The 12,969-nt window shown below is 38.8% G+C and overlaps 1 protein-coding gene across 2 annotated transcripts in view; it reads left to right on the top strand.

The window, feature by feature from the left end:
* The first annotated feature begins 1,099 nt into the window (after positions 1-1,099).
* kdm4b (lysine (K)-specific demethylase 4B) overlaps positions 1,100-12,969 on the top strand; it is a 58,109-nt gene continuing 46,239 nt past the window's right edge. For both annotated transcript variants that reach the window (XM_037769892.1, XM_037769891.1), the window contains exons 1-5: positions 1,100-1,255; positions 6,448-6,882; positions 7,938-8,113; positions 9,008-9,122; positions 9,951-10,144. In XM_037769892.1, coding sequence (XP_037625820.1) covers positions 6,475-6,882; positions 7,938-8,113; positions 9,008-9,122; positions 9,951-10,144 — 893 coding nt within the window. In that variant the 5' untranslated portion in view covers positions 1,100-1,255; positions 6,448-6,474. The remainder of the gene's footprint in view (positions 1,256-6,447; positions 6,883-7,937; positions 8,114-9,007; positions 9,123-9,950; positions 10,145-12,969) is intronic.

Below are 12,969 nucleotides of genomic sequence, written 5' to 3'. Positions count from 1 at the left end.
CTTTGAATTGCCCTGTTGCTGAAATGTGCTATACCAGGGGTCAGCAACCTGCAGCTCTGGAGCCAGCCTGCGGCTCTTTAACGCCTCTCCAGTGGCTCCCTGTGGATTTTTAAAAATGGAAATGAATAACTGTTTTTTGTTTACATTTTCATTTTTATTTATCATTGTTGTAGGTCTATGGTACGACGGAGTATTAGGGCCACATTGAGAGAAAAAATAAATCGCAGATTTCAAGAATAAAGTCATATTACAAGAATAAAGTCATAGGTTTATGAGATAAAAAGTTGTAATACTATGAGAATAAAGTCATAATATTATAAAGTAGTAATTTTACGTGCTATTTTCTTTTTTTCTCTTAAAGTTATGACTTTATTCTCGTAATATTACAACTTTTTTTTCTTGTTAAGTTATGACTTTATTCTTGTAATATTACGACTTTTTTTCTTGTTAAGTTATGACTTTATTCTCGTAATATTACAACTTTTTTTTCTTGTTAAGTTAGGACTTTATTCTTGTAATATTACGACTTTTTTTCTTGTTAAGTTATGACTTTATTCTCGTAATATTACGACTTTTTTTTCTTGTTAAGTTATGACTTTATTCTCCTAATGTTACGACTTTTTTCTCGTAAAGTTATGACTTTATTCTTGAAATCTCAGATGTTTTTTCCCCTCAATGTGGCCCTAATACTCCGTAATACATTTTCTCTTTTTGGCCCTCACTGCATTAGACTTATATACTATATACTTAGACTATAAACTGTGTTACCTTCATCACAATGCTCAAATGTTTTGTGGCTCCAGACAGATTTATTTTTAATTTGTTTTGCCTAAATTGGCTCTTTTGATAGTAAAGGTTGCTGACCCCTGTGCTATACAAATAAAGCTGCCTTACCTTGCCTTGCCTTGCATCAGTAGTGTGTACGTGCGTTGCGTGCTCTTAAGTCAAATACGTGCACCCATATAAATGTCTATGCAGAGCACCGAGGACGCGTCATAGCGAGCGTCTGTTCTCATTGGCTGATTCGTGTGTCTGTTATCTGAATGGACCAATCAAATCGTCGGGTTTGTGAATTAAGAAACCTATCATCCGGGGGATTCAACCAATCACGAAGCGTAGTTTCTCGGGGGTGGGCGTGACTCCTAGTAGCCTCAGCTAGCTAATGCTAGACGACAAATCCATCCAGGAAAATTATACAAAACGAAACCAAATCGAGTGATCAAAACAAGGAGAGGAAAACTACTAGCTGCAGGAGGTAATATTCCCATTAACGGGATTAATTGTATTCAATCTTGCAGCCTGTATTCTCGTGTAATGGTGCTGTGTGTGTTGGTGTCTGTCGTCGCGTTGTTTTGTTTTTTCTAAATGCAGATATGGAAGTAGCTACCTAGCTAGATTAGAAGCTAACCAACGGTAGCTAGGGATACATAAACACGGTTTACGTTTGATTAAATATAACTGTTGATTCTGCACACCTTTAGGTAGACTGCATTGTAGGTTAATGTGAGGTTTCTACTCATTTTTGAAGCACATTAGCTACTGTGTTTGATCTCTGTGCTGTTAGATAAAATGCTAACAGGCAGTGTTAGTTGTGCAGAGCCACCGTCGCCCTTAGCTACAGCCTGCAATGATAACTGCTCTGTTTAAACCCAGCAGCTTCAGGTTTATCCCCTCTACAAGTCACAGATGTACAGAGAAATACTGCTTATGAGTATTAACATCTCTGTGCTTCTTAAGGAGGACAGTGTGCTGCAATATTGAAACAAGTTTCAGGCCCAGGTAGAGTTAAAGGGGCCGTGTAGTGTAGGCCTCTTTTTGTTGTGGTTATACAGCTGAGGGGGGGTCATGTGGTTCTGCCATGATCCACTGACTAGATCAGGTCTTGTTAGAAAGAGGGCCCTTACTTATGAGTACCATATTTTGGGCTAGTGACTAATATGTTGTAAATTGTCTGTTTAAGACATGCCTTACTCAGTCACTGAGCAGGACAGAGTATTGTGTTGAAGTGGGTCATAAATACACATGCAGCCTGTAATAACTGCTCCTGTTTAAACCCAGCAGCTTCAGGTTTATCCCCTCTACAAGTCACAGATGTACAGAGAAATACTGCTTATGAGTAATAACATCTTTGTGCTTTGTGAGGAGGACAGTGTGCTGCAATATTGAAACAAGTGTAGGCCTCTTTTTGTTGTGGTTATACAGCTGAGGGGGGTCATGTGGTCTGATCCACTGAATAGATCAGGTCTTGTTAGAAAGAGGGCCCTTACTTATTAAGTCAAGTCAAATTTATTTCTATAGCACATTTAAAACAACATGAGCTGACCAAAGTGCTTTACAGACATAGTGCAGAATAAGAACAGGTGAACAGAGCAGACAACAAAATCTCACACATCCACAGACAGAGACCAAGATTAAAATCATGAGTAAAAGACTGTTATAATGAGCATTTATAAAAGGCCAATTAGTAATCACAATTCAAGTACATTCAAAAGCCAAAGAAAAGAGGTGGGTCTTGAGCTGTGCTTTGAAAGACTCTGTAGAGGGAGACAATGTTGCCATATTTTGGGCTTATCTTGTAAATTGTCTGTCTGTATGACGACCTCTTTCTATGAGAGACATGCCTTTCTCAGTCACTGAGCAGGACAGAGTATTGTGTTGAAGTGGGTCATAAATATTCCTAACTCTTGCCGACTATATCGTTTTAAAGCTCACGTTTCCTGCTCTACAGGGTGCTTGTGCTTGATGCAAATGACATGTTGGAGTTGTCTCCATTTGCCTAGCCCTGTGATAGGAACTTGCAGATGTGCATGAGAAGATGCACTCAGTGTATATTTAGGGTGCATTGATGTGTTGTTTTGTGTGTGTTTGTTTTGTCTGTTTGGCACTATCCAAAGCACAAGTGTTGCAGAGGAAATGCACATGTAAAATGGGTTATCTGACGTGCGAATCAATCCTAAAGCGAAACTGGTTTTATTTTATCAATATATTATCTATATTATCAAGTGTGATGAAACACTAAAAGTGATATATTTATCGCCACTTTTTTGGGGGTGGGGGTGAGAAGTTCATCCTCAAACTGATAACTTTTTATCACCCATTTGTGTGTGAAACAAATGTCATGTCACATGTTTGTTTGGAGATGGGGAAATTTAGAAAAACAAACAAATCTTTGATGCACTGCAGTTCTCACTTGAAGGATTCAGGATCTTTCAAGAGCTTAAAACTACATATTCTGCTGAAAATACTATATATTACTTTATTCTCCTTTGCTTGCAAAAGCTGTGCTTTTTTTTTTTTTTAAAGAAAGGTGCGCCTTTTAAGGAAGTTAACAATATGTATCCAGGGTTGTCTTGCATGTAGAGCAGGTTGATATGGTTGAAATCATTATAACAATATTAATAAGGATATTTTGAAGTAAAACAAGATATGGGAATTTATGAACTGATGTTCACAGCAATAACGTGTAATTTGTAAAAAAAAAAAAAAAAAAAACTTTAATAAGCACTTTTGTTTTTGGTTGCATCTTATTCTGAATAATTAATTTGAACAACAGAAACTGAATTATCGTTTATTAACTTATATCTACATGCACATCCTGAGCACAAATCTAACAAAATGGGCTGTAATTTTCACTCTATATTTTTCAAACTGGTATGTCAGATTTCTGTTTTTATTTTAAGTAGAGATGCACCGATACCGATACTGGATCGGATATCGGGCCAATACTGACTCAAATAGCTGGATCGGTTATGGTGACGGGCCAATTTATTCAATTCAGTTCTATTTTTATATACTATATACATTATATACTGGAATTTTAATTCCTGTTTAATATATTGACCTGGACCCCATTTTCTTAGGTTTTTATGTCTAACTAACTAATAAGGACAACATTTTCTGAAATTGCTGAAGTTACCCTTTACTTACAATCCAAAATACAGACACTTTTTCTCCAAGATCTAGACGGATGTCTTGTATTTTAAAGCTCTCAGCCCTTTTCACCTGTAGTAATTTTTCCAGAAACTCTGAAACATTTTTAGAAACTTAGGAACTCTTCCTGTGTTTTTATGTATCTGAATTAAGTGAGGCTGCAACTATCAATTAATATGTCAATTGTTTTTTACAATCAATTGTTTAGTCTATGCCAGAAGGTAGCGAAAACTCCTGTCACAAGTTCCCAGAGCCCAAATTATACACCTTCTTGTGACTTTATTTGTTAGACCAACAGTCCAAAAACCCAGAGATATTCAGTTTACTATAACATACAGTAAAACAGAGAAATTAATAATTTTCTTTTGATTTATTAATAGATTAACAGACTAATTGTTTCAGCTCTAAATTTAACTTCCTAATCTATAGTTGTTTTCCCTCGAGAAGTCCGTGCTCTAGAGGCAGCTCTATCTTGCAGGTGGTCTTGCAGGTTTGTCGGTTTGTCAGACACAAGCCTCAAGGCACCTGCAATTTATGTACAACGTTCTTTCACAGAGTAAGCAAGCACTAGTTGCCAGTAGTATCAATATTAGGACTAGGGGTGGAAATGTCCTGTAAAACAAAGTTAAGTGAAAGTCTTCCTGATGTATCTAAAAAGAGTGAGATAAAGGGAGAGACTGTGGATGACAGAGAAAGAGAGAGGAGGGAAGAGTGGCAGTTGCGAGTGAGGTTAGAGAAACAAACCACAATTTATTAGCTGTTTGCTAAATGCTAATGCAAAACAAACACCTACAGGCCTAAAGAAGTCCATTGAAACATCCAAGCAAACATCACAGTCTCTCAGCAGTAAACCACAGAGTATATCATTGTCTCTGTTGCTTTTTCTATCTGCAGTAGTCAATTTGGCAAAGCTTCACATTTTTTGGGTTCTTGAGGACAAAAATGTAATTGGACCTAGCCATTGTATGTTTATTATATTGGTACAGTATAACAATATTTCATAATACAAAAACATGATAAACACGTAAAAGTTACATGCAGCTTGGAGCGACCGATGCATTTACACTACTTCAACATATGACTAGAATGTGAAGCAATTCAGTACTGTTACGGTTCAGCAAGGCTTTTTTGGTGCTGGATGTGGTCCGGTGTGGTTTGTTGGGATCACATCCAGCTGCTAGCGGTGTAGCTACTCTTGGAAGCACAGGTGAAAACTTCCCTCACAAATGCTACTGTAAGAGGTATGTTCAAGTAGGGTGTTTGTGCATGCTTTGACATGTATGATATAGGGATGTCACGATGTCATAATGTCATAATTTAGTAGTCGATCCCAGTGAAATGCTGTTTTTTGCTGAAAGTTAAACCGGTCATAATTCCTTCTCTATTTTATATTGCTGTGAAAACATCTCGTTCAGATGACTGTATTTATTCAAGTTTCTCACCAAAAACTAAATTTTATAAGATCACATTTGAACACATCATGATAACGTTATAATTTACCTTCGCCCAGTACTCATTTTTATTGAATAGAGCCTAAAGGCATCATAATGGAACCTCCCGTGTTGAAATCGGCACAATTGTTGTTCGCAACGTAGCATCGGGTCTCGCTGCCTCCGCTGTCTGGGCTGGACTCAGGGCGGGACTACGGTGCGGTGGCCTCCACTCACCGGGACTGGATCCCGGTATGGGTGACAGACTGCTGCATGGGCTGCACGGCAGGGATGATGTTCCCACTGTAACATACTGGGTGCTGCGGCACTGACAGGCTTCTAGTGACACATTACGCACACACAAGGTTCATTCCCATCCAGGCCGCAGTGATTTTTTTTAAAGAAATCTTCTCGATAGTGAGTTTACAGCGTCTTGAGCCCTGGCGGTACCTGCAATATTATAGAAAAACGAGTACCGTCACGTTTTCAGAATTGTGGTATGTAAATAAAGTAGGGCTGCAACTTATGACTATTATCATTCAGTTAATCTGCCCCTTGATTTTGGTTTATAAAATGGTGAAGAATGGGCATCACAGTCTCCTAAATTTTACAATTGAGAAGTTGGAAATAGGGAATGTTTGGTATATATATAAATATATATGTATATGTATATGTGTATGTATATATATATATATATATATATATATACCTTTTCTAATTGATTCACTAACTAATCGTTCCAGGTTTACAATACAGAAGGTCATGATAGGCAATTTTCTTTCCATGAACACTAGTGACAAACGTCATTGTTGTCCAAATGTCAAACTGTAAACTGTCAAACAGAAACACTGTGCCTGCTTCTCCTGTTATCAGACAGCTACTCCTTTTTTTGTACCAGCACTTAATGTTCATCCTGGCCTTCACTTTGTCGGCTTGGTTAGCTCTTAAAAATCTACCCATGTTGTGTGGTCATGCTGGAAAACTTTTTTTAAATGATTTCAATTTAATAAAATACTCTGCTCCTGGCAGTTTGAAAGAAACTGGAATAGATTGATTGTGCCCTGATTGTCCATGCTCTCCCCTCCAGGTTTACCTGCAACCCTTAGCAGACCCAATGGCTACCGACATGCCCATGGACACGGTGCCGGCTCCTCTCCTTGCCCCAGCCTCACCCCCCGACCCTGCCCCCGCCCCAGCCTCCACTCCTGATCTCAGCTCCAGTGCGACCCAAGACCAGACTTCCACCCAGGAGCCAGCAATAGCTGAAATCCCAGACACGGCGGTGACCTCGGAACATGATGCTGCTCCAGATCTCACCCCGGCTCTGCCTACAGACCCAGACGTGGCCCCAGTCCTTGTTCCGGGTTCTGAGCTGCCACCGGCCCTTCTGATGCCAATCTGCACCAAGAATCCCAGCTGCAAGATCATGACCTTCCGGCCCACCGTGGAGGAGTTCAAAGACTTCGCCAAATACATCGTCTACATGGAGAGTCAAGGAGCTCACCGTGCTGGCCTGGCAAAGGTGAGGACAACACACATGTACTCTCATATTTGATGTAGTCCTTTACAGTCCTGTCATAGTAAGGTCTAATTGTTACCTTACATTTCCAATACCATCAGCAAGTACTAAGGATGGGAATCACTAGAGGCCCCCCGATATGATATTATCACAATGCTTAAGTCGCGATACCATCTTATTGCGATTTTAAAACATTTTTGCAATAAGATCTATTGCAATTTATTACCTTTTTCAACTGCAAATCATGCAGTTTGTCAACATCTGTTGAGATCTAATAAGATACAGTTTTCACTCTGATTTTTTATTTACATACCTTGAGGTCAGAGATCAACGGACCCCTTTGAAAATGGCCATGCCAGTTTTTCCTCACCGAAATTTAGTGTAACTTTGGAGCGTTATTGAGCATTCTTCCCGACAAGCTAACACGATAGGTTGGTACCAATCGATTCCATAGGTTTTTCTAGTTTCATATGATACCAGCATCTTCACTCTAGCTTGAAAAAGGAGCCCACTACAACCTCTGAAAGACAGAATAGCGGCCGAGCGGATTGTTAAGATTGATACTTGATGTCTGTGTATCGATACAATATTGCCATACTATCGATTTTTTTTTTTGTCTAAAACTATCAAACATTATTGACAAATGCCTATCTCAAGTTACTAAAGCACAAAATGGGGTCTTAAAATTTCATATTTTGTTCACTAACTGCCAAAAAACCCCAACTATTCTACATTTTGTATCTATTTTTGTATATTTTTTTAATTTTAGAAGCTAAAATCGGCAAATGTTTGGTATTTTATGTTATGTCAAGTTGTCATGAATTAATATTCAGTCAAATAATTAACAGATTAATAATATCTGATTATCTGAGTATCAAACTGTATGCAGTTGAGTTAAAGAGGAACTGAATGTCCTGTCCAAATACAACAAGACTTGGGTAGGCTGTTGAGTGTTAAGATTTAGCCGCATGTGTTTACAGGTCATCGTAAAACTCTCAATTTAGATGTCAGCTTACTGAATGTAAATATAAATGCTAACAATCTGTCTCCTTCACCAGGTGATTCCCCCGGAGGGCTGGAAGCCACGGAGGTCATATGACACCATCGAAGACATGGTGATTCCAGCTCCCATCATGCAGGTGGTGACCGGACAGTCGGGTCTGTTCACCCAGTACAACATCCAGAAGAAGTCTATGACCGTGAGCGAGTACCGCAAGCTGGCCAACAGCAAGAAGTAAGTTGGTCCTCAGTCCAGAGGCCTCATCATTTATAAATGCGGTTGCTCTTTTATATTTGCAGACATCGTCAACCATGTGTTTAGAAGGGATTGAGACTGACAGTGAGGCTCATTGGTTTATCAATAAGGCTGTGATAATGCTGAAAAGTAATAACCTCTACCACCAAACACTCCAGTAAATGGTTTAAACCAACAATGATTGATTTATGATTAGCATGAAACTCCTCTAGCAAGAACAAACTTATTTGTTTTCTGCTGAGTCATAACTGAGTCATCATTTGATGATGCCATTTTACAAAGTGGCAGCTTTGATGAGTTGAATAATTCATCTATTTAAAATGAAAGGAGATTTGTTCTGATTTGTGTAAATGAAAATAAGATGTGAACATGTATTTCAGAGTCTTTTTCTGTTGAGCAGTGTTAAAACAAATCTTAATCTACTGATTCAAAGTTAGAAACCAACAAAACATGAAAAAAGACCAAAGGGGACACTTTCTATAGGCACTGTATTAGGGCTGCAGCTATCGATTATTTTAGTAATCGAGTATTCTACCGAATATTCCACTGATTAACTGGATAAGAAATTATTACTTTAAAAAAGCTCAAATAACAATTTTATTGATCCATGGCATATAAAACAATGACACTGTCCTCATCATTTTCCATTTTTGCTGTTAAGCAGTTCAAGCTGTTTGGAAGAAGTTGTCTCTTATTAAAAGTGTCAAAGCTAGTACTTTTTCTGCAGCAGAAACTAAGAATTCAATGTATGGATAAGTTCTAAAATGGCACTTGTAAGATTTAATTTACCTATAATGCTGGATGCTTGTCAACATGAGGGTTCAGCTGAAGGGCCGTCTCCCTACTCAATGCTCACTCCTGTGACGTTTTCAGGTACTGCACACCCCGGCACAAAGACTTTGACGACCTAGAGAGGAAGTACTGGAAGAACCTGACATTTGTGTCTCCCATTTATGGCGCCGATGTCAGTGGCTCCATCTATGATGAGGTGAGGGTTGTGTGTGTGTGTTACCTAGAAGTGTGTAAGTGCTGGGGCTGATTTGCTAACTCTGCATATTAGGGCTTCAACCAGCGATTATTTTCATTGTCAATTAATCTGTTGTTTATTTTCTCGATTAATCGATTAGTTGTTTGGTCTATCAAATGTCAGAAAATGGTGAAAAATGTCTATCCGTGTCTCTCAAATCCCAAGATGACGTCCTCAAATGTCTTGTTTTGTCCACAACTCAAAGATATTCAGTTTACTGTCATAGAGGAGTAAAGAAACCTGAAAAAATGCACATCTAAGACGCTGGAATCAGAGAATTTTGACTTTTTCAAAAATTACTCAAACTGATTAATCCATTATCAAAATAGTTGGTGACTAATTTAATAGTCGATTAATCGTTGCAGCTCTACTGTTTATTTTGTTAGATACTTTGATCAGGGTTATTAATCAGGCATATCTTTCAGTGATTTGAGGACAAAGAGATTGTTGGCACTATATGTCAGCAATTTAACTGTTTTCAATGACAGTGTATGTCAGAAATATCACTGGATGACCTGAGAGCTTAAAATAAGAGACACCGTAATGATCAATGAATCCACCATAGAGATGCACATTTTAAACTAATTGATTAATGGCTAAATGTTAATTGAAATATAATGTCCTTAATTTAAGAAAGCTATTTTTAAGATAGGGTTATTATGACTTGTTGCCTTATGTACATCTTTGTGTGACTACAGCACCATCAGGTGGTCATTGATAGACTTTGACTTTGGTGTGCAGACTACTCTGTACAAGCTTACCCTAAAAATGCCTGTTGTCTCCGTTCAGGACATTCAAGAGTGGAACATTGGCCATCTCAACACGCTGCTGGACATGGTGGAGCAGGAGTGTGGCATCGTCATTGAGGGGGTCAACACTCCCTACCTGTACTTCGGCATGTGGAAGACCACATTTGCCTGGCACACTGAGGACATGGACCTCTACAGCATCAACTACCTGCACTTTGGACAGTCAAAGTCCTGGTTAGTCGCTTTTTTTATTATTATACTACTTAAATTATATACCAACAATGGAGGCTACACTTTATATGTCAGCAGTAGAATTCTGCATAGATAACTCCGAGGAGGCTTCAGCATATCCACACAAAGCCACTTTTGGGCGGTGATTTGACTTTTTAGGCTTTTTTCTGATCACTGATTGAATTGAATCACTGCATATGATCGATGATTACCCATTGGTTCTGATTCTAAAACTCTTGCATAAGGGACCCTGCAGCCATTACTTTACCATATGTAAGGTAATGTAATGTTGTAAAGTTATTTTCAAAGTATTTTAAAAAGAGTAATTCCTCCATACTACTAGTTACACAAAAAATATTTCATGCCCCTTGTACCATTACAGTAAGCAGCTGCATTCTGGAGTGGTTTCTCTCTCTGCTGCATGTTTCTTTGAAGTATTATGCAAATGTGTGTATATATGTATTATTGGAAATCAATTACCAACACAAACGATGACAAATATTGTCCAGAAACCCTCACAAGTACTGCATTAAGCATAAAGAATCTGCTGAAATCATAACATGGCAAACTGCAGCCCAACAGGCAACAAAAGCTGTCAGTGTGTCAGTGTGCTGACTTGACTATGATTTTCCCAAAACTGCATGTGATTATCATAAAGTGGGCATGTCTGTAAAGGGCAGACTCGTGGGTACACATAGAACCCATTTTCACAGGAACGCCGGGACTTAATTTCTTCAAATTTGGCACAAACGTCCACTTGGACTCAATTATGAATGTATTAGAATTTGGTGGTCAAAGGTCACTATGACCTTACAAAACACATTTTGGCCATAACAATAATTCATATGCTAATTATTACAATTTCACTCAAATGTCTAATAGTATAAAATGATGAACTGATGACATTTTGGTTGGTTTGGTGGAGGCATACAACTGAGAGGCAGTAATTGTAGTTTTTCAGGAGCAGCAGGCTTTAGATACTATTAAACCTCCGCTGTAGACTATAATGTTGTTTAGTTGTACTACTTTGAGCATGCTGTGTTGTGCTCAGAATACTGAGGCCTCTCACAGGGTTCCTTATTTGGCCAACTAACTTCATATTTGATCGTGCTTGACATTCTTTTGTTTTCGACTCGGGAACCTTAAGGTACAACACTTCATGAATAATGCTCGAATTCAGTTTTTTTTCATCGTCTCTCTTCTATCATTTCCAGCTGTTAATGTTTAAGAATTGTTTGGAAATGTTTTCCTCTTTTGTTTTCCCATCAAATCGCCATGATTTGTTCTCCGATTCCTCAAGAATTGCAGTTTGTGCAATACGGCTGAGGGATGTTGAACAAAAGAAAAGCATCGTGACCTGATTTTCACGTGTTTTGTGGAATTTGAGGTTTCATCGTGACTCCACACTCGTGAACGCACAGAAACTTTGCTGAAACCATTTGTAGCAGCTGTTGTATAGATATAGCTGTGAGCTATTATGCTCGCTCGCTTTCTATTCTGTGCATCATTATATTTCCTTCTGTTTCTGTCACTCATCTCTGGAGGTCCTTGGTACCTGCGGAAAAATACTTTTTTCTTTTTCTGCCCCTTGATTTTCACTTGTGTGTGTGTGTGTGTGTGTGTTGTGTGTGTTTTGTTTTTTCTTTCCCCCTTTTTTTTTTTACCTCTACGTTGTTTTCCATCTTTGGCACTGCAGGTGGTGAGCAGAGCCAACCCAGCCTTCAGAAATACAGTATTACCTGTGTGTGTGTGTGTGTGTGTGTTGGTTTCTCTGTTTGCTCTCTCACCTGTCTTCCTTTTTGTCAGAGTATGCTTCCCCCCTCTCTCCTGTCTACTTCCTGGAGTGGTGTTCGGTGTATGTGTGTACGTATGTGTGTGTATGTGTATGTGCGCATGTGTTACCAGTTCCTTCTCTCTGTGATGTGTACTCATTAAAATCATATATCTGTCTTGTTTTCACACCTCTCACTGAGAGCAGGAAGGCATCATTACAACTTACTGTCAACTTGTGTGTGTGTGTGTACATAAATATTACCTTCACCAAGCTGTGATTTTGAATCTGGTGTTTCTCTGGCAGATTTCACATTTTTCTTTTGTAGATGGTTTCTTGATGAAAAGCTGAAAGAATTTAACGCAATAAGTTGTTGAGAGGTTGAACAGCATAAAATTGACATGGCATACTGAGGACAGCGAGTCTAATCTGCAACTCCACCAAATAACTTTCCCTTTACTGTTTTTAATTCTCTTTTGTTAAAGGCAACACATACATGATTGTGTCATTTGATGCTAGTTGACACCTGAAACACACAGCAGACAGAAGAAGTTGTCGGGTGATATGGTGACCAGGATGTGTAGCAAATGTGTGGCTTTTCTAGAGCGTTCATTTGAGTAGTGGCACTGGGAAATGGGACAGTGGCATCTTGTGGCATTGGACTCCCTAAAAACTTGGTATTTCCCCCGGGGGCGGTGTCTTACGTCCCGCGTCACGCAGAGTGTTGTGTGCTTGATCTTGTCGGTTCACATTGGGTTGACTCGTCACTTTTGAATAAGTTAGCAAAACTTTAACCTAAACAAGTTGTTTATTAACCTAATCTTTGCCTTGACCCCGAGATTAAACCTGCACCAGACCTCACGCCTAATTGTAACTGCAAACACACATGATTTTTTTATTTGGAAATTTTCATGGATTTATGAAGATACTTAGATACTTAACCTTGTAGCTCCTTGGGGCAAACGTTAACGTTACCACGCGCTCCACACATGAGGCTCGTTTACAAATAAACCTGTTAATGTTAGTTTGTTAACAGTTAGCGAATTTTAGCTAGCCA

Source organism: Sebastes umbrosus, chromosome 5 (assembly GCF_015220745.1).
Source record: "Sebastes umbrosus isolate fSebUmb1 chromosome 5, fSebUmb1.pri, whole genome shotgun sequence".
Taxonomy (NCBI): Eukaryota; Metazoa; Chordata; class Actinopteri; order Perciformes; family Sebastidae; genus Sebastes; species Sebastes umbrosus.
The sequence above is the reverse complement of the archived record's forward strand: the minus strand, read 5'-3'. Positions and strand labels throughout refer to the sequence as shown.